Source organism: Manacus vitellinus, unplaced genomic scaffold (genome assembly GCF_001715985.3).
Source record: "Manacus vitellinus isolate BGI_N305 unplaced genomic scaffold, ASM171598v3 scaffold_4_pilon, whole genome shotgun sequence".
Lineage (NCBI taxonomy): Eukaryota > Metazoa > Chordata > Aves > Passeriformes > Pipridae > Manacus > Manacus vitellinus.
In genome coordinates, this window is record NW_021940604.1 from 44,030,525 (window position 1) to 44,049,018 (window position 18,494).

Below are 18,494 nucleotides of genomic sequence, written 5' to 3' on the forward strand. Positions count from 1 at the left end.
TCCCCATCCTGTAAGTGGTGTTCATTTGCACATTTGATTCTTCAGTGTCAGTGGTACATTTCAAGTCAAGCTTCATGGAAAATGGATCATTTTCTGATTGATTAAATCTAGCACCATTAAGGCCATACTGATTTGGTTGATCAGGACCTAAAATACATTCCAGTATTGCTTTCATTACTGTGCATCTTTTTCCTCTTGTGAATGCACTTCTTCCCATGCAAAAAAAAAACCCAAACAGATGCAGAGAATTTACTCTAAATTATTCTCTTATCTTCATCAGATTCTGTTCTACTGCATCTTTAGTTGTCTAGTTGTCATATCAGGAACTATAGTTTGTAAAAGGTAAAGGAATTAGTATTAGTAGAATATGAGAAGACACTTCTGTCTTATTTCACCTTTTTCCAGATAATAAGAGGAAAAATTAGTGCTTGTAAACAAGGCTCACACAAAATAGCATAGAATATAATTTAGATACAAAATCAGCAGATTATAGGTGCTTTTTAGGGTAATACCGCATACAGACTGTTAGTGTGTCTGCTTTGTTCTCTTTTGTAAGGCCTTTTTGCCATTCTTTGCCTCTGTCAGTTCTCAAGCAGAGTAAATATTGTGCTGGCAACTCACTGCCAAGAAGAGAGAATGATGTGAACAGATACTGTGCTCCTGCATTCACTTAATCCTAATGTTTTCCTAGGCACTTATGTTAATTTTTTTTCTCTTTCACTATTTTCCTAGTCATTGTTTGATAGTTGTAGGTCCACATGGCCAGAGCAATAGTCTTTTTACAGACCTCCTTTTATCATCCCAACTGTGTCTTGTTTAACTTGACTATTTAAATGTCTAAGAGTCAGCATCATCCAGTTCTGAAGTGGACTGGGCAGTAATCCAGCTCTTTCTGTTAGAGACAGACATTAATTTTTTTTTGGACTAGAAACAAATCACTTCCAAATGCTGGAAATGTAAGAAGGCTTTTCAAAAAAAGGATTTCAGGTGTTTATAGAACAAATTAGTATAAAATAGTTTTCAAAATGCTAAGCCAAATTTAAAATAAATATTTAGTACTTTTAGAAGCTGTGAAAATATAGCACTGGAAAACTGAAGTCACTGATCTGTAGCATACATTAAAAAAATGGTGAGGGCACACCAGTGTCAAATTCCCCATACATATTTCTATTGTACCTCAACTGGATTGCATAAAAAAGGTAGGTGTTTTTTTTTTTACATGATCGATAGTGACTGGCTGTAGGTTTAATGAGATGACTGCCTGTAGCATTCAGAAATTGAACTGATAACTGTTATTTTACAACAATTGTTGATTCAATTCCTAAAAATAAAAATCTAGATTATCAAGATGACTGGAAAATGAAGAATTTTCACTGGTCTGAAGATTGTTTCTTCTGCCTTAGGCAGCATCACGTAAGCAATCTCTCATTCACAGAAAGACAAGCTAGTTCTCCACGGCTGTTACCTGCCCCTTTTAGTTTTATGGTGTCTTGCTTGTCTCTCCCACATCTTTCAACTTTCACAACAAATCAAATGGGATTTCCACAAGTATCCTATACAACTGGCTCATCTCAGAGCTGCTCCACACTTGCAAGCCCACCCCATTCTCTCTTTCAGCACCCCTCCCACAGCATGCATTTCTTCCTCAATTTCTGTCTCATTAGCTGTCACAGTAATTTTAGATATGAGGCTGTATGTCTGAATAGGATTTGCACTCCTGTGGTTGCTGTGTCACTCCTTTACAGCGTTGCCAGGCTTAGTATCTCCTGGCCTCTCTGGCACTATGGCCAGTTGCTATGAAAAGATTGCATCCAGAAAATCAAATTCTTACCCTCCAAAAAAATGTCAGGACTTCCAAACTGCCAACTGTGAATGATGGTACTAGTTCCTAGACTGTGCCAGAAATTGCTTGGTGGAGCCCAGGCCAAAGCTGTGCCAGGGATTGTTACACAAAGGGGACAATTGAATTCCAGTCCTGATGTCATTTAGTTCCTTAGTCATATATATATATATAGCCACAAAAGAGCACATCTTCCTGTGCATTAACATCACAAAAGAGAGACTTTTGCTGTCCTTCCTAGTGGCATTTGTAGTGACATTTGAGGATGTCCCTGGAGCTGAGATTTCAGAGGTTGTGGTCAGTTCTGAATGTGCTACTGGTGTCCCTGGGGATTTGAGCTTACATGCTGCACACTAAAAAGGTATATGGAGCAGTGACAGAAATAACATACAATATTTCAACATAATTTTAAAATGAATTGTAAAAGAAAAATTTCAAAATTTGGTGAGGATACAATTAAGTACCTTAAAAACCTGTTTTTATTCAGAATTTAATTCCTTGTTCAACTTACAAAGTATTTTGAAAATAAATTATTTCTATAAGTGTTGCTTGACTTGTTTTTTAGAAATTATCCCTGTAGTCATATTGCACTTTAATCAGGCTGTGACTCTGTATACATCAGCTAGAAGAAGATAAATGGCTTTTAGACATGTTTATTTTTCTCCTTGATGGGAATACTCCCTCTCCCTTTTTACCCTAAAGTAGTTTTTTCTTCAAGTTTAATAACAAGTGTAAAATAAGGACAGAACTACTACAGTGGTTCCCACTTAAAATTATTGTTTCTTTTCATGACCTTTCATTATGTGTGTGTCTAGTTTTTGTCTGAAAAAGAGGATATTGCACGGAACCTGAATTTCAGACCTAAGCAAGGGTCAGAGGAGTTTGCCATGGCAGGAACAGACTTGGGAGATCACAAATCCCAGGGTCTCCAGTAGGGAAGTGCAGTGTTTACAGGATGAGGCTTCCTTCCTTTCTGGACAGCTCTACAGACAGCTGTGCTGAGGGGGTGGAACTAAACCTCTGGCCATTCTTGCATATTTACAGCTCCTGGAAGGAATTTTGTTACCATCCAGTAAACAATAAAGGAGGAAGAGTTACTTCCTATTGCTGAGATACATCAGGTGGCTTTAAACAAGCTCTTAGGAGTAAATTAAACAGTAAAAAATCTGGAGATACTATGACCAGATAGACTGAAGTTCTGAACTCACTCCAAATGAGTGTGTTGGGTGTATCTTTGTAGCTGTATGAGAACAAGTGAGCATTTGCATAAGTGGAATAAGTTAAAGATGACTCTTCAGCTAAGATGGAAACCAACACTGATGTAGTAGTGAAAATATGACAATCATTTTTTCTTTCTGTGTTGTGCAGAAGCAACAGTGAACCAGTCTCCTGAGTCAAATTATGTAATTTATCTTTTTGTTTCCTTTTGAAATATTGCACTACAGATTGAAACAGCCAGGCATTCAGAAATAAAAACATTTTATAATTTTAAAACATAAGTGAATGATAGTTTTATATACTCCAGAATTTTGCCAGCTTGCATGTTTGCTTGTTTATTTAATTTTTTGCTTTGTTGCTTATTTCGAGTGCTATATGGTAACAGATTGCCAGAGACAAATGATGTGATTTGCTTAACAGAGTCCTTTCAAATGCATAAACACTCAGAGAAAGAAAGATTTTTTTCTCTCATCAATGTTCATAACAGTTAAATTTTGCTTGCACTGAGAGTTGCAACAATAGGTAAGAATTTTTAATTTGAAGTAGTATCTTTTCCTCTAAAGAATAAAACAAGTGAACAAAATAATAGTAGATTTAGCAAGGCAATATAATGTGCATATATAGCAAAAGCTAATGTACTAATTTGAATGCCTTTTTAAACAAAAGTGTTCTCGCTTTACTATTGGCAGATACATTGGACAAGCATTGCAAATGTTTTTTCTTAAAAAGGAACTTCAATTAGAATAAGGGAAAAATATTTGAAAGACAGTTTACATTCTGTGCTCCCCACCTTAATGCTTCCACTTAATTAGTCAATATATTGGAAGGGAGAATTCTTAAGGAGGCAGTGTAATGTGATAAGATATTGTAATATGATGAGCATTACAAAATTGATCCAGTTAAAATGGAATGGTAGATGAGAAATTGTCACGCTTTTTAAAAAAGTTTCTTGCATTGTAATGAACATTGTGATGAAAATTTTATTTGAAATAAAGAGTCACTCTGCCTAGGGTGTCCAAAAAGATGCCCTATTTCATTGCATCTTCTTTGCTCATGTTACTGTAATTATTAACTGTGGAATCCCATCCTGGAATTGTACTTAAGACTTTATATTTTTACACAAATGTAAAGTTCTACTTCCTTGAAATTATACAGATGAATGACTAAAACATATATTCCGTAGCTCTTAAGGGGAGGTTGTTCCTTGGTTCTGAATCTTTGCTGTAGATGCTAAATTTTCCAACAAGACCTTTGTGGTCCCATTTGTTAAATACATTTGTCTGAGTCTTGAATCAAATAAGGATGTGCATAGCCATTTGCAAGTTCACGGGCTATTTAGTGAGAATGAATTTTAAGCAAAAAAATACCAATAGAAGTAATATACTTTTTTTCTTGTTAAAAAAAGGTGTAAAGGGAATAATCAAATTGCAAGCAAACAGAAATACCTGGTACTTTATCACATCATCATGTTTACTGCAATATTGCCATGATTTTTCCTTAATTCTTTGGGTAAACTACTCCTTAGTTCCTCTAGAGAATGAGGTGTACAGGAATGAATACATTTCGGTTTGGTTTGGGGTTTTGTTACAATGCTATTTGATGGTGGTGTATTTTTTTCCCTTGCAATGATTTTCTAAACACAAACACCAGTGAAGAAAAAAAAAGAAGCAGTATAGCTGCTGTAAATATTTTGTGAAATGTCCATCTGAAGCCCCTCAGTCTCTGGTAATTAGAGGCCATACTGTGGAGATTGGCAGGGTAAATTACCAGTTAATGTTTACACAACAAAACATATGCCCAGTACAATATCCTACACTGATGTTACTGAAACCAGAGTCCGGAAATGTACAGTGGAAACAAAATGTGGTACTTTTCTTGTGCCAACATAAACAGCAATTACAGCTCAGTGTGAGAGAAGTCATAAGAAATACTACTGCATATCAGTAGTTCAACAAAGTCAGCACTTTTGTGTAATTGCAGGGGAAAAGGGCTGAAAAACATTACAGATCTCAGCAAGAAATGGCCCTTTATACTTTTAAACTGATCCTTGATAAAACAATGCCGGGGTCATGAGAAGGCTACTCTGCCAATTTTGCTTCACTGTGGGATCCATTGACATCTGGCTGAGCTGCGGAAGCTGGAAAACTTCTTTAATATTCTCTTGACAGTAAAGTGGACATGTGGAAAACATTCTAATCTGTTAATCTTTGGTGCTCCTGAAGAAAAAGGACATTTGGCTTTATACTTTGTGATGATAAATATTGTCTCCAGGTCTAGCTGTAAATAAGTTAAAAGCATTTGAATGGAGGATGCAGTTCTTATTTTCCATATATGGGAGAAGATGGATGTGCACCTGTGTAATCCAGATGATGTAATCAATGCCAGGAGGTGTTTTCTAAGGGTAGTTTACCATATGTCCTGGAATTCTACTTTTCTTTATGCTGAGTGTTTTGTCAATGAATGTTGGGTAACAGAATCTCTGAACCTCCTTATATCCTACATACTAAAGTAGAATTAAGTTTTGTTTCACTCAGGGGATTCTGCAAATAGAACTAAGAGAGATTTGAAATAGTAGTTATGTCTGAATAAAAAGTGCAGGCTTTATTTAACAAAATTAACTGTACAAATTATTTTTGGTCAACCTTAAATCTAATATGGAGTGATAATGATGAATGTAGAAGCTAACCAGGACAGAAAAACAAGACTGAAAGAATTTGTAGTTTCTTCCTAAGGTATATATACCAATAAAAGCAGTACGTAAAATATATCAACTAGGTTATGTGTTCCTTGGATGGAGGAAAAAAGAGCTTTTTCAAATACTGTGATGGTTGGGTCAGATTTGCCATTTTCATTGATAGATTCACATGTTCCATGTTTGTCACGTGCACTTCAAATACTAGACTGGTGTCTTTCCCTGCTTCTCCATAGTAGCACTTTTCAGTGTTGTAGCTCACAGTGAAGTGCTCTCTCTGCAGCCTAAATTCCAAAAAATTATTTTTACCTGTTCCATACTTCATTCAACCCATTCTCAGCTGATGTCCCATAATTCAGCCAATAAGATAATTCTGCCATTTATTTTCATGGGTACGTGTCTACTTAGCTTATCTTCTGTGAGCCTTCAATGGTAGTGAGTGGATTTTTTTTCTTTTCTTTCTTCACTGGACCTTCATTGTTGGCAGTTCCAAACATGCTTTCTCCAGTCCCAGCAAAATTTTCCCTGCCCAAAACTACCCTCAGTAACTTTACCATCAAGTTAAGTAATCATTTTGTCTTCTCTGTCCATTCAAAGCCCTTTGTTTATTTTTCGATTTATTTTTATTCATTTACACTGGTATGTAGCATGTGAGAAAAACCTGATTGTCAACTGGTTACATGTAGGGCACAGGCAACCTGGCACAGTTTTTGCTTCTCTGGACTAGACAGTTCTCTCCCAGCCTACCCCAAAACTGCCCTTTGCCTTTTCTCTCTAGTTCTCCCTTTCCCTCCAGATCCCAAGATTATTATCTCCTCTGCTCTGTATATTTAATTGGTCTTCTGACTGTGTCCAAACTTATATCTATAGAACAAATATTTCACGTTTATAGATTGGGTTATTTCACGACACAGCAAGTAGGCAAACTGTTAAATCCTCAGAGGTTTGCTTGAGAGCAGCAATTTCTGCTGAAGAGCATCTGGGGCAGTAACTACTTACTTCAAATCATCAGCAGCATCTGGCAATGCCCTGGGTTGCCTGGGGAGGGAAGGAAGGGAGACTGGAAAGTTGCTCAGTGTTCTGATGATCATTGCATCTTCATGGGTTTCAACAAGACCTTGGCGTGTGCCTCCTGCTCCCCCTGCAGCCTTGTGATCCTTAGCAAAGCAGGGTTCGAGCTGTGCGCAGCCCTGCATCAGCAAACCCCGTGTTTTGTAAATAAAAGATTGTACTTATTCCTAAAAGGAGCAGAATAAGCCTCCATAGGCAATACAAATAGTGTTTTGTGAACATCTGCCTCACGATATTCCTTGTGTTATGGCACAGGATTTTTATTAGCTTTCCAAAATCTCAAAACCAGTCTTGTGTTGAATTGGATTGATTCCCCCTAAACATCCATGAATGTTCTCTGAAGAAGTGGGTCCTCAGCACAAATGTCACTGCTTTAGCCCACCAGTGAGAGGATTTTTGTGCAGGTGACTCAACGTCAGTCAAAACCACAGATTTTCAAACTCAGTTTCAAAGAAACTGCTTTACAGTTTTTTATTGAGGTTGAAGGAAAGAGCATGGTCAGCTGCTGGTCTCTTGACCCTTGGGCATTTTAACCCCCAGACTGACTAGGTCCTGACAGTGAGGTGGAACTTCCCTAAGCTTGTAACTAAGTCCAGACTGTGTGATCTCTTAAGATCAGTATCCCTCTTGTGCCAAATCTGAGAGTGAAAAACTACAAGAGCATCTCCAAGAAATTCATGTTAAAGTTATTGAATATTAGCATAACAAAGTATTTTTTCTTCCCCAGAACTTGTTCTTGGAAGTGGCCAAGCCCATTTTTCACTAAAACTTTCAAAACAATCCAGCCCGAGGCAGAGACAAGGTTTAGAAAACATAAGTTCCAGCAGTTAAAGGCTGACAAAGTAATAAACAACTGAAAGTAGGGCCTTATGATGGAAAGTGTTAGGGAACTTTAACTCTAGATGTCATTGCTAGCTTTGCTTATAATAAATGTGTCAGTAGCAATGTGAAAAGATGTGTGCAATAAGTTAAAGGAATTCTGTATTGACCTATTTTGTGTGGCACGTCTGCCCACAAATTGCTTGCATCTCAATATATTTTGGGAGAAAAGAATTTTTTCTTTTCTTCCCGCTGAATGTATTAATTTTCAAACGAAATTAACTGGCAAATTAGATATTTTAATGTAACAGTGACACCCTGTGGTCAGTAGTAATAGCGTTAACTCTGAAAAGCATGTTTTGTGATGCGTTAATTTAGCAAAAGTGGAGAGAAAAAGAAGTAGGAAGGAAATGCAAATAACTTTCAGGGCTTTCCACAGAGAGATGTTACCCCATTTTATTGCCTTATTGTAGAAATTTATGCTTCTACTTGCTCAAATACCAAAATAATATTTATTTACATACATTTGTTTTATTGAAAAACAGAGGAATGGCAAGCTTTGATTTTTAGACAACTTGATAATGGAAATCAAGAAAGGGCCTTTGTGATCACTGAACCTTATGAAGCATTGCTGGCATAGTTATTTATATTTCTATGGTTACCTCTATCTCTACAGGATAAGGTGTTTTCCCTGATGGCATGCCAAGTGGTGTGGGTAGCAGATTGATGCCAGAGAGACACAGTGATAGGACAGAACCATACCATGCCAAGAGTGTGAGTTAGGCACTGACCAGGCTTCAGGATTAAATAGCATTAGTCTTGTGCTGCCTTTTGTGGACAACCTTTGACCTGATATGTGTGGGTCCTCCTTTTACTTCTTCCTCCCTCCCTTCTCCCTTCCTTGAACAAATGCTGAACCTACATGCACCTATCTTTAAGGCATTGGCACACAAGCCCCTAGACTTTTTCACACAACAAATCTTTGCCTGTTTAATGCATACCTAGGATCCTTGATATTATGATTTCAAAATCTCATAGTTTAGAAGAAGCCTAATTTATGAGAGACCTGGTTTATAGCTTCTGATTTATACCTCATACATTCCTGGGGTTACTGATGCTGACTCTACCATTTTTAAGAGAGGGACAAAGTTAAACTTCTGCCAGACAAAGCCAGGTTTAAAGATCAGTAAGGAAGGAGACTGACTGTCCCAACAAGAAGTTATGGGGAGGCAGTAAAGCAAACTGAGAAACATAAAGCATTTATTATTCACTGGCAATAATGGTTTCCTGTTAAAATTGGCTGTTTGACAAAGGTGATAAATTTAATTCCCTGCTCTCTCATTGGGGAATTGGGAAGTTAGCATGGGACAGGAGCAAGAAGTCTTCTACCTTCTCTAGAGAGTAAGCTAAAGCTAGCCAAAGCTAAAGTTTGGAAGGTGTTCAGGAACCACTGTCAGGAATTTAGTGATTATCGAAAGGCTGCAAAGTGTCAAAAAAGATTGGAGCACTAGAGTTGTCCTGGAAGCCAAGCTATTGTTCACCCTCACACATGTCCACACATAAGTAGCTGGGTGAGTGCTCATCTAGGACATATCCTATGGAATAGCTGCAGTGCAACTTCTCATGAATGTCAGCACAATTTAGTGCCTGTCAGGAAGTGACAATGAGACTGTAAGCTTTTTAAAGATCTCCTATTGACAGTGAATACTTTGCAAGCTCAGATTGCTAAACAGCTTGAAACTTGTTATCTCCTGTAAAAGCCTGAAAAATACTGGAGATGTAATGAAGGAAAAGACCTTGTTTTACATATTTAGTCAATTTTTAGATTTTTTTTTTTTAGAGTCCCTTATGCTTTTAATGGCTGCAGAAGCAAAGAAGCTTCATAGCTGCTCAGACTTGCAGAGAATTTATTTATTAGGTGCTATTTCAGACTGTGCTTGGACAGGCTCAGCTGTAATATCAACCTCCAAATTAGTTAGTAGCACTGCTGAAGGATGTTTTCCAACATCTGTTTTTAGCACTGTTAGAATGGAGCTTGGACTATGGATTATTTAAGGTCTTTTTTGAATGGGGCCACACTGAAGATGAACTGCAGTGATTCTGCACATGAATCAGCAAACACATTACATTTGTACAACACGCAAGAGCAGACAGATGCAGCTGACCCTGCTGCTGAAATAGTTGTATGTTGCAGTGGACATCTTATCAGAAGCACTGTGAAGAGAACTTTAAAAGACATTATCTTAAAGGCAGAGACATCTGTACATTGCATATTAAGAGCATTGATTTGAAGAACTGCCAGATCTGGAGGTCAGTCAGAGCTGCTGTATTATATACACCATGTCAAGACCTTGTCTACAACTGGCCTAATGTTCAAATAGCAAATCCATCCTGATGGAGAAGCAGTTTTAGTGACTTCATGTTTATACACTGCTTCTGGGAAGTAATGGTTTAAGAGTCCTGTACTGGGATGAAAGCCACCACACCAAGGACATTACCAGTGTAAAGCTGTAATTAAGACTTTCTCCTCTTTCTGCTTAGCCATAATAGTCAATGTTGAAAAGACAGACCAATTATCACTGCCAGTCATGTGCAAGTTACCATTCCCACTACTTAGCCAGCAGAAGGCATTAGGATTTTTATGCTCTTGCATCTACATTAGGCTAAATTGACTGAGCTTACTCTAGCTTCCAGGGAAGGTAGTTTGAATCAAACGCAGACAAGGCTGCCTGAGAATACAAAATGTGGCTAGACAAAGATATGTGTTCCATGTTACCATCAAGTTGCTGTAGTATCCTGTACTCCTCCATGTATTCACAATCACTTTAAACAAATGATTGTAAGCAACCTGTTCCTCAGTGTTACAAGACTTGCACTGCAAATGCAGGATTACAGTGGCATCACAAGTGTTTGTACAAGGATATCAAGAAATTTTTATATATATTTATTCAATGCTTTCAGAAAACATGCTCCTCTAATGCTGGCAGAATATCGTTTCTTGGTTTTGCTTACTGTCACCGACTGGAGCAGGCTACTGATAGTAATACACACTGCAGAGGGAGAGGTTCTCCCCAGCTTTGACCTGGCAAACTTTTTTTGGCTGTTTTTCAACAAGTACAATTTACTTGATATTTTTTCCGATTTTTGCACAAGGACAAGCATTTAATGAGATAATTCACTGGGATTAGAATGTGACTCTTTATATGGGACTAGAATGTGACTCTTTATATGCTACTGAAGCTGTTTCTGAGTCTGCTCATCTTCCTTGGGAGTTTAACAGCTGTGATGTACCTTATAAATTTATTTGCCTATAGCTTTTATCACCATGTAAAAGTTATTGAAAATAAGTACATCAAGAAGAATGCTCTAGAAGTTACAATATAACCTTACAGTTTGGGGAAAACTCCATGAAAGACACTTCCTTCACAGAATCACAGAATATGCTGAGTTGGAAGGGACCCACAAGGATCATCAAGTCCAACTCTTGGCCCTGCACAGTACCATCCTCAAGAGTCTTGAGAATATTGTCCAAATGCTTCTTGAACTCTGTCAGGTTTGGTGCTGTGACCACTTACCTGGGGAGCCTGTTCCAGTGCCCAACACCTCTTTCTAATATCCAACCTAAACCTCCTCTGACACAACTTCAGGCCATTCCCTCGGGTCCCATCATGAGTCACCACAGAGAAGACCTTCTACCTTTTCATCGCTGGAACAGCAATTTCTAATTGAAGTCTTAAAATTAAACTGAAAGAGCAGGCATGGTAGTGGAATGCATGCTTGTATCAACCTGCACATCCATGTCAGACACTCTTTTCTGCAGAACCTCACCATACCCTAAATCTTTCCACTAAGAGGCCTTATGTGTGTGTCTGCAGGGACACCTGCAAGCCTGAAAGTTGCCACTGTGGAGCTTGTAGCAATGACTTCCAGCATAAATGCATGAATCTTAGCAGCTAATGCAAAAAGAGAGAATTTCCAATTGAAAGCTATCATAAATGCTTATCCTTTGTGTATTAGACACAGATGTGTCATATAACACATTTTCTGACTGGTAGGTTACACAAAGTGTGTAACAAGTGACTGAAATGTGAAATGTACTTTGGTGATTTGCTCCATAAGTCACAGATTAGTGTACTTTAAAGGACAATATCCTTCCTTAGAGACTCTCATTGTGTGAGCAATATTAAACATATCGTCTTGCCTGTCACAGTTGCACACCTCAACTCCTTTGAGGTCCTTATTACAGGCTTTGAGAAGCTACCTAGCTCAAGATAACATTCCCTGTCCAAGAAAAGGACCTGGAACAGCACTTCATTGGATTACTTTTTATTATTGCCCTCCAGAAACGTTGGAACTTTAAAAAGCCTGTAAGGCCAATGATAAAACTACAGAAAGTGTTGTTAAAAGTAGAAGCAAGTACAACAAAACATCAGGGAAGTTTATTTTGGAACTAAAAAAATACCCAAAACAACTGATAGGTATATTTGGATAGGGGTCTTAGCAACTGCAAAATGCAGGACATATTGTTTGCCTACCTTGCCAGCTAGTTGTGTGCATGGCTGTGAAGGAGAAGCTCAGGGTTCTGGACTAGCTGGCAGGGGTAGGTAGGTCCCTCAGAAGGGAAATCAGCTCTCTCTTCAGCCAGGCCTCAAAGCAGATCTTACTGACTTGCAAATGCAAGTAACAGGCATGGTTTAACATATGAATTTCTCTGGACCCAAAGTCAAAGTGGAACTCCTGTCCTGAATTTGAGCTGTTATTGCACTCTGATTCAGTCTGCCTGACTTCTCCTTCTACAGTTTTGGTGTATGTCTGCCTAAATTAGCCCTATGGGGAGAACCCTCAGTGTACTTAAGATAGAAAGAAGCTGGTGTCTTTGAAGAGCTGATGACTGTTCTGCTTAATACCCTTGTCTGCTTGTGATTATCTTTAGAGCCTGAATGCCTCCAGAGGCATCTGATCTTCTTCAAGGGGAAGACTGAAAAGCTTTGTCTGACAAGGGAGACCCAGTGTCCTGGATCACATACCTAACATGTAACAGAAAAAGATCTCTTCTCAATTTCAGCTTTATTTTAAAATCTAATTACAGAATGAAGAGGGTGCAAGCGCTCACTCAAATCAGTGGAAATTACAGGCTCAGGTTTTTTTCCCTCCCAGTCTGTCTTCCAGGGAAGGCTTTATCCCATAGGAAATGTAGTATTATCTGCTAGGCAGAATTGGTAACTGGTTTACTATTTTTTATCATGAATATGCTGAGAGGATCAGAAGAGAGAAGGCACTTGGGTGCAGCAGTAAGAAAATAAAAATCAGAGAATTATGAATTTATGACAGCTGAGTGTTTTTTCAAGTCTTAATTTAAGACTAGTTAAAATGAGAAAGGTTAACACCATGCACCAAGTATTCCCTTAAAAATATTCAAAGTAAAGCTCAGAACCTATATCTAAGGAGAACTTCCATTGATTGTGTTTGGTTCAATGAAAGCATTTACAAGAATAGATGCAGGCTACTTAGAAACATGTTGAAAGATAAAGAGAGAAAAAGCATAAACCTCTGTTTGACTCTAAAGCAGCAATTATCTTATCTGTCAAAATCATATGTAATGGACTGTTAGTTCTTTGTTCCATATCCTGTGTTTGAAGAGTCTTACCTTATAAAGATGTCAGGACTAATTGTTCCATTATAAGGAACTTCCTCCAAGGAACACATCCATTTGTAGAGAAGTGCATATTTTTTGCATGTAATTAATCCATACAGCCTGCCATTTATCAATAAATGTAATTAATACTTTGTGCTGATGTTTTGGTTTTGTGTTGTTATTTTCCAGATGGGAGTTTCTGTAGTGGATTCATCTGTTTCAGGACTTGGTGGTTGTCCCTATGCAAAAGGTGCTACTGGAAATGTAGCCACAGAGGATGTGATATACATGCTTAATGGTCTGGGAATCAATACAGTAAGATATTTTTACTTTCTACTTTAGACTTTAAGGAAAACAAAAATACTTTTCTAGGAAACATACAGTACATACCTGCCAATTACTTGTGCTGTACAATAAAATACTGTGAGCCAACTGTAAATTTTGCAAACTCAGTGCTTTGACATAGCTTGACACATAACATGAATGATGTTGTCTTCATTAGCAATTTAGGGTAGAATTGGTTTGTGTATTTAACATAATCTGAATAATCTCCCTTTCCCTACCTGGAGCTATGGTAGCAGACTAGAGTTTAGTAGCAGCTGCTTTGAGTAGCCTCAGGCTACTCAGGCTCTGCCTCAGTAGCCACAAAACATTGCTCCAGAAGGCTTATCAGCTCTACAGTGGAAAGACTGAGTGGACCCCAGTTTTTGTCACAGTTTTGGATTTGGTTCATAGTGCTTATTAATTTGTTGTAAATTTTTCTGGCTTCAAAGTTGAAAAAAAAAAAAGTGGTGTTTGGAGTCCAAGCAGAGGGCATTGTTGTTTCTCAGGTATCCACTTAATATATTTCAAAATTATACAAAACCTGTTACTGCTTAGCAGGCTTCACAGTAATTCTTATTTCCAGCTCTGTTCTTGGAGTAGAGGGTAGAGCAGCTTATCTGCACTGAGCTGCACTTTAATGAACCTTACCAGTGAGCATCCACACCTCAAGAGCACACTTTTAGTATCTCCAGCATGGTTGGCAAGTTAATTATTCCGTTTTTGTGGGAACCAATTAATACTACCTTCTCCAATGAATGTGTGCTCTTTGTTCTTCCTGTTGGCCACTGTTGTTCTAGCACAATGTGTTTGTGCTAACTCAAGCATTACAGCGACTTTAATTGATACACAGACTCTGAGAGTCAAGTTCAAAGGAGAACACATAAAGAGCTGCCAAAACTGCAAAGTGTGTGGTTTGCATTTAAACTACTGCAGAAAGAAACTGAAATGTCTGATGTCTGAAATATGAAGATTTGAGTTACTGAGGAGCTTACCAGTTGTTTGTAGGCTGCAGTTCAGTGTGGTATACATGCTGATAGAGTTCCTTGACATAAAAGGATTATAAAACTTGTTCCCTGAGCACTGTTAAAGCATATTCAATGTCTTACAGAGTTCACTGTAAGAGTTCATCTGCTTTCATTTGCTTTTTAGGGAATTCTGAGTAGATGTCAGACACCTGTTTAGAAAAGGTTTAATCACAAGTGTCCATTTTACAAGTGGACTCTATTTTGAATTGTTTGTATACACATTGGGATAGCTTTTCTTCATGAAGATGATGTTTATTCTTTTGAAACAACACAGGTCCTTGAAATAAGTAGGACAAATGTTGCATTTCACTTTACATTGCTGTGTACTACCTTAAGCTTTCAGTAGTCTTTCCTTGGGCTAAATACCCATTGGCCTTTCCAACTGACTCATAGTGGAATGAAGCAATTAAATAAAAAGTTTGATTTTATGAAATATACCTTGTTCCAGGCTTCTTGATAAGATTGATTAATCTGTTAATGGTCTGGTGTCCAAGCAGGAATCTAGCTTGTCCTAAAGGTTGATACCAAATCCCATGGAGAGAATCTCATCATGAGACACTTAGTTGCCCTTTTGTTTTGTTGTCTTTGTTGGTGGTTTTGTTAAATTTTGGATTATGCAAAAGAAAAACACAAAGCTTTTCTTTTTGAATCCTTTCTGGCCCATTAAATAAAGTGTGTTTTACCGGATGAGAGACTTGGAGCCTCAAAGTTATTACTTTAATATATGAGCTTTGGTCTTTGTAGTGTTGGTTGGTTTTGGTACCGTTGCCAGTTCTGTAAAATTATTATTGCACAAATCTATTAATACGTTCCTTTTTGTGTAATGGCACAAAATGAAATTTTAATTGCTAATGCTGTCCATTTGCAAGGAGCACTTTCTCATGTTCATCTCAGCTACGCACTAAAGCTTTCAGTTTGTTGACTGAAGTCACTCGAAGTGTCAAGCAAAGGATGGATAGTATTTAAAATCATACATTATTGAGTTCAGATTGACCAGATACATCAAAATAATAACTGATTCTTCTTCTATACTGTTCTTCAGAACACGTAATCAAGAAGTGACCCATGAAATTAATCTCTGGCAGGCTGAATGTTTTGAAGTTCATGGGAATTAAAGGATTTTGCCTTCTGTCTGACTTAAGGCACTTGTCCAAGTACTTAGATACTATTGAAGGCACTTTTCTTTCTGTTTTTTTGGTTTCATGCCTTGGTGTCAAGGAGTAATTGTAGATATATGGAGTGGTTACTACATAGTATATTCTGAGTATCTATCTGAAGACGTGCTATTTTGGCTCAACACCCTTACAAAGACTTGTCACTACTCTTGTCCCATTCTCATCTGTGAGTCATGCTCATCAGTGCCAAGTATTGTGCCCTCCTGGTAATCCTCTTTGGTTCACACCACTTGAATAAGAAAGCAAAAAAAGAAGAGATGCATGTACTCCATTTAATGAATGTGAACTGTGAACGTATGTTTCTTATCAACACATAGCACATTAGGCAGTGATGAAAACATGAATATTGGATAGTTTGGGGAGTTTATTTTGACATCTGCTGTAATCTAACTACCAAATATATCCATGGCGGTATGTTGCTCATTTCTGCCTTGTTAAAAAGCACAGATGCATTAAAATTTTTTTATATTACGTTATGTGCAATAGGGGTTTACAAACTAAACCTAAGTAAGGACCAAATGTTTTACATGGTGCTGATTGGAAACTCTGAAGCATTTTTTCAAATTAAAAATATTTTTGATTACATTTCTGTTAAGTAATTTCTATTCTCATTAACATTTTTAGTGAATTCCAAGAATGAAAAAGGCCAAGTTTACTGAAGAACATGGAAATAACTGCTAGAACCAATTACAGGATTAAGTATTTAAATCAGGTCTTGGTCTGAACTTTAGTATATTAATCTGAAAGTGAAAGTGTATTTCTGCTCCAATACACCTTGTACTCTTTAATGTTGAGTGACACCCTTCTCCCAATTTTGTGTGACTGCTCAGTGTACTGGTAGTTCAAAGTCCCCTTTTGCATCCCTTCTACAGGAACTTTACTGGCTTCTAAATTCCTACCTTTGGAGCAAGTATTATTACCACTTATATGATCTAACTCTAAAACTTTTACTACACCCAAGTAATCCAGGAGACTGATAATGAAGTATTTTTGCCTCTTTAATCAGTAATCTGATTTCATTTTCACAGTTAAGCAGTACTGATATGTACCTTATGTTAGTTAAAAAGCGGTTGCTCAAGGGACATGTTTTTTAGCATGGGCAGATCAAGCAGCTGCAAATTTTTGCTCAGGTGTGATAGCAATGTAAACTGTAATTTTGGATTAATTCTCCTTCAAGAAGGAGATTATGTTTACTCATGAGAATACAGGAACCTGTTTCTCCCTGAACACAGTTGCCAATACAAGTGTGTTTCCTCCATTTTCCTGAGCTGCAGATGGGATACTTAAATACATCAAGTTCCTTAGCACTGGGTGATAAAGAAGTACAGCACATATGTAGACATTACGTTTTTCTTCCAACTTCTTCTAGGTGTAATTCCAGTTTTTTGTTCCAGATTCTTTTGAGTTTGAAAAATATTACTCCAGCATTTGGTCCACTGCTGTTAAGAGAAGAAATCACTCTCAAAGTGGTAGAACCTTCCAAACAACGGGAAGCTGTAACTATTCAGTAAATTGCTGTAACTATTCTGTAGATCACTCTAACTCTGCTGATCAGTGTTACTGACCTACAACATGAATCAGGCCCATTGTTTGCAAAAATTAGACCCCGGAGCAAAAAAACTCAGAGTCTAAGCATTTTCATCATGTACATTTATTATTCTTAACATTTTTCACCTCTTTTTTAGGGAGTAAATCTTTATGCAGTGATGGAAGCTGGAAATTTCATCTGCACAGCTTTGAACAAGAAAACAAACTCAAAGGTTGCACAAGCTTCCTTCAATACTGGGACTGTCAATTAAATGGATTTTTTTTTTTGCAGCTTGATCACATTTTTCATCTACCTTGACCAAGGACATTTGTATCAGGAAAGCAAACATAAGAAAACCACTTCAGCAAAGAAGCAAAATAGAATATATAATTTTTTAATTATGGGAAGAATTATTGTACTGTACTGTCTTGTTAAGAATTGTCTGATTTGTAAGTAAGAAATAAATGATTGTAGTAGAGAACCACATGCTTGGTTCTTCTACAGAGGAAAAGAAATGAATTTTTAGTTCTTTTCAGGAAAACTGGATAGAAACAGTGAATACATAGTTAATTTTTAATCAAGATGACTTTCAGAACAGTACAAATATCTGCAGTAGTTTATGAGATCCCATGCTGTGTGTGGCCATTCTATTGTGTTTTATTTATCTGAATCTTTACTTTTCATCTGTCAAGTTACTTGTGTTATGAACATGGAGACAAATCTGAATTCACCATAAGAATTTTTTAGCAATAGAACTTTTTTTAATTTTGTTTTGTTTAACATCTGTGAAATTATAGATAACTTTAGTTTGTTCCAAGACATTGTGGTGAGTGACAGTCTGCCAGATCCTTCAAATATAATGCAAATTTCCTTATTTGTTATGTATGTTAAATTTGTTGTAGTTGTCTTTTCTCGTCAAATTATTAAAACCTAATTATATGAAGCAAACAAAAATTGTCAAGCTCTTCAACATCATTCAGGTTCATAGTAGTAGAAGGGGTGAAATTTCATCCAAGGTCTCATCAAACAATTCGATTTTTCATTCTATAGGCTATGAATTGATATTCTCCCTCATCAGTCATGAGCCTTTTAGGATAACAGAATGCTGCTGCACTAGCTTACACAAAAGGAACCACTTATAATTTTTTTCTGTGCTCTACTGATAGT

At 37.3% G+C, this 18,494-nt stretch overlaps 1 protein-coding gene across 2 annotated transcripts in view; it reads left to right on the plus strand.

Moving 5' to 3' along the window:
- The window catches only part of HMGCLL1 (3-hydroxymethyl-3-methylglutaryl-CoA lyase like 1), a 72,348-nt gene extending 54,147 nt beyond the window's left edge, over positions 1-18,201 (plus strand). For both annotated transcript variants that reach the window (XM_029962871.1, XM_029962872.1), the window contains exons 9-10: positions 13,465-13,590; positions 17,485-18,201. In XM_029962871.1, the coding sequence (XP_029818731.1) occupies positions 13,465-13,590; positions 17,485-17,598 (240 nt within the window). In that variant the 3' untranslated portion in view covers positions 17,599-18,201. The remainder of the gene's footprint in view (positions 1-13,464; positions 13,591-17,484) is intronic.
- The last annotated feature ends 293 nt before the right edge of the window (positions 18,202-18,494 follow it).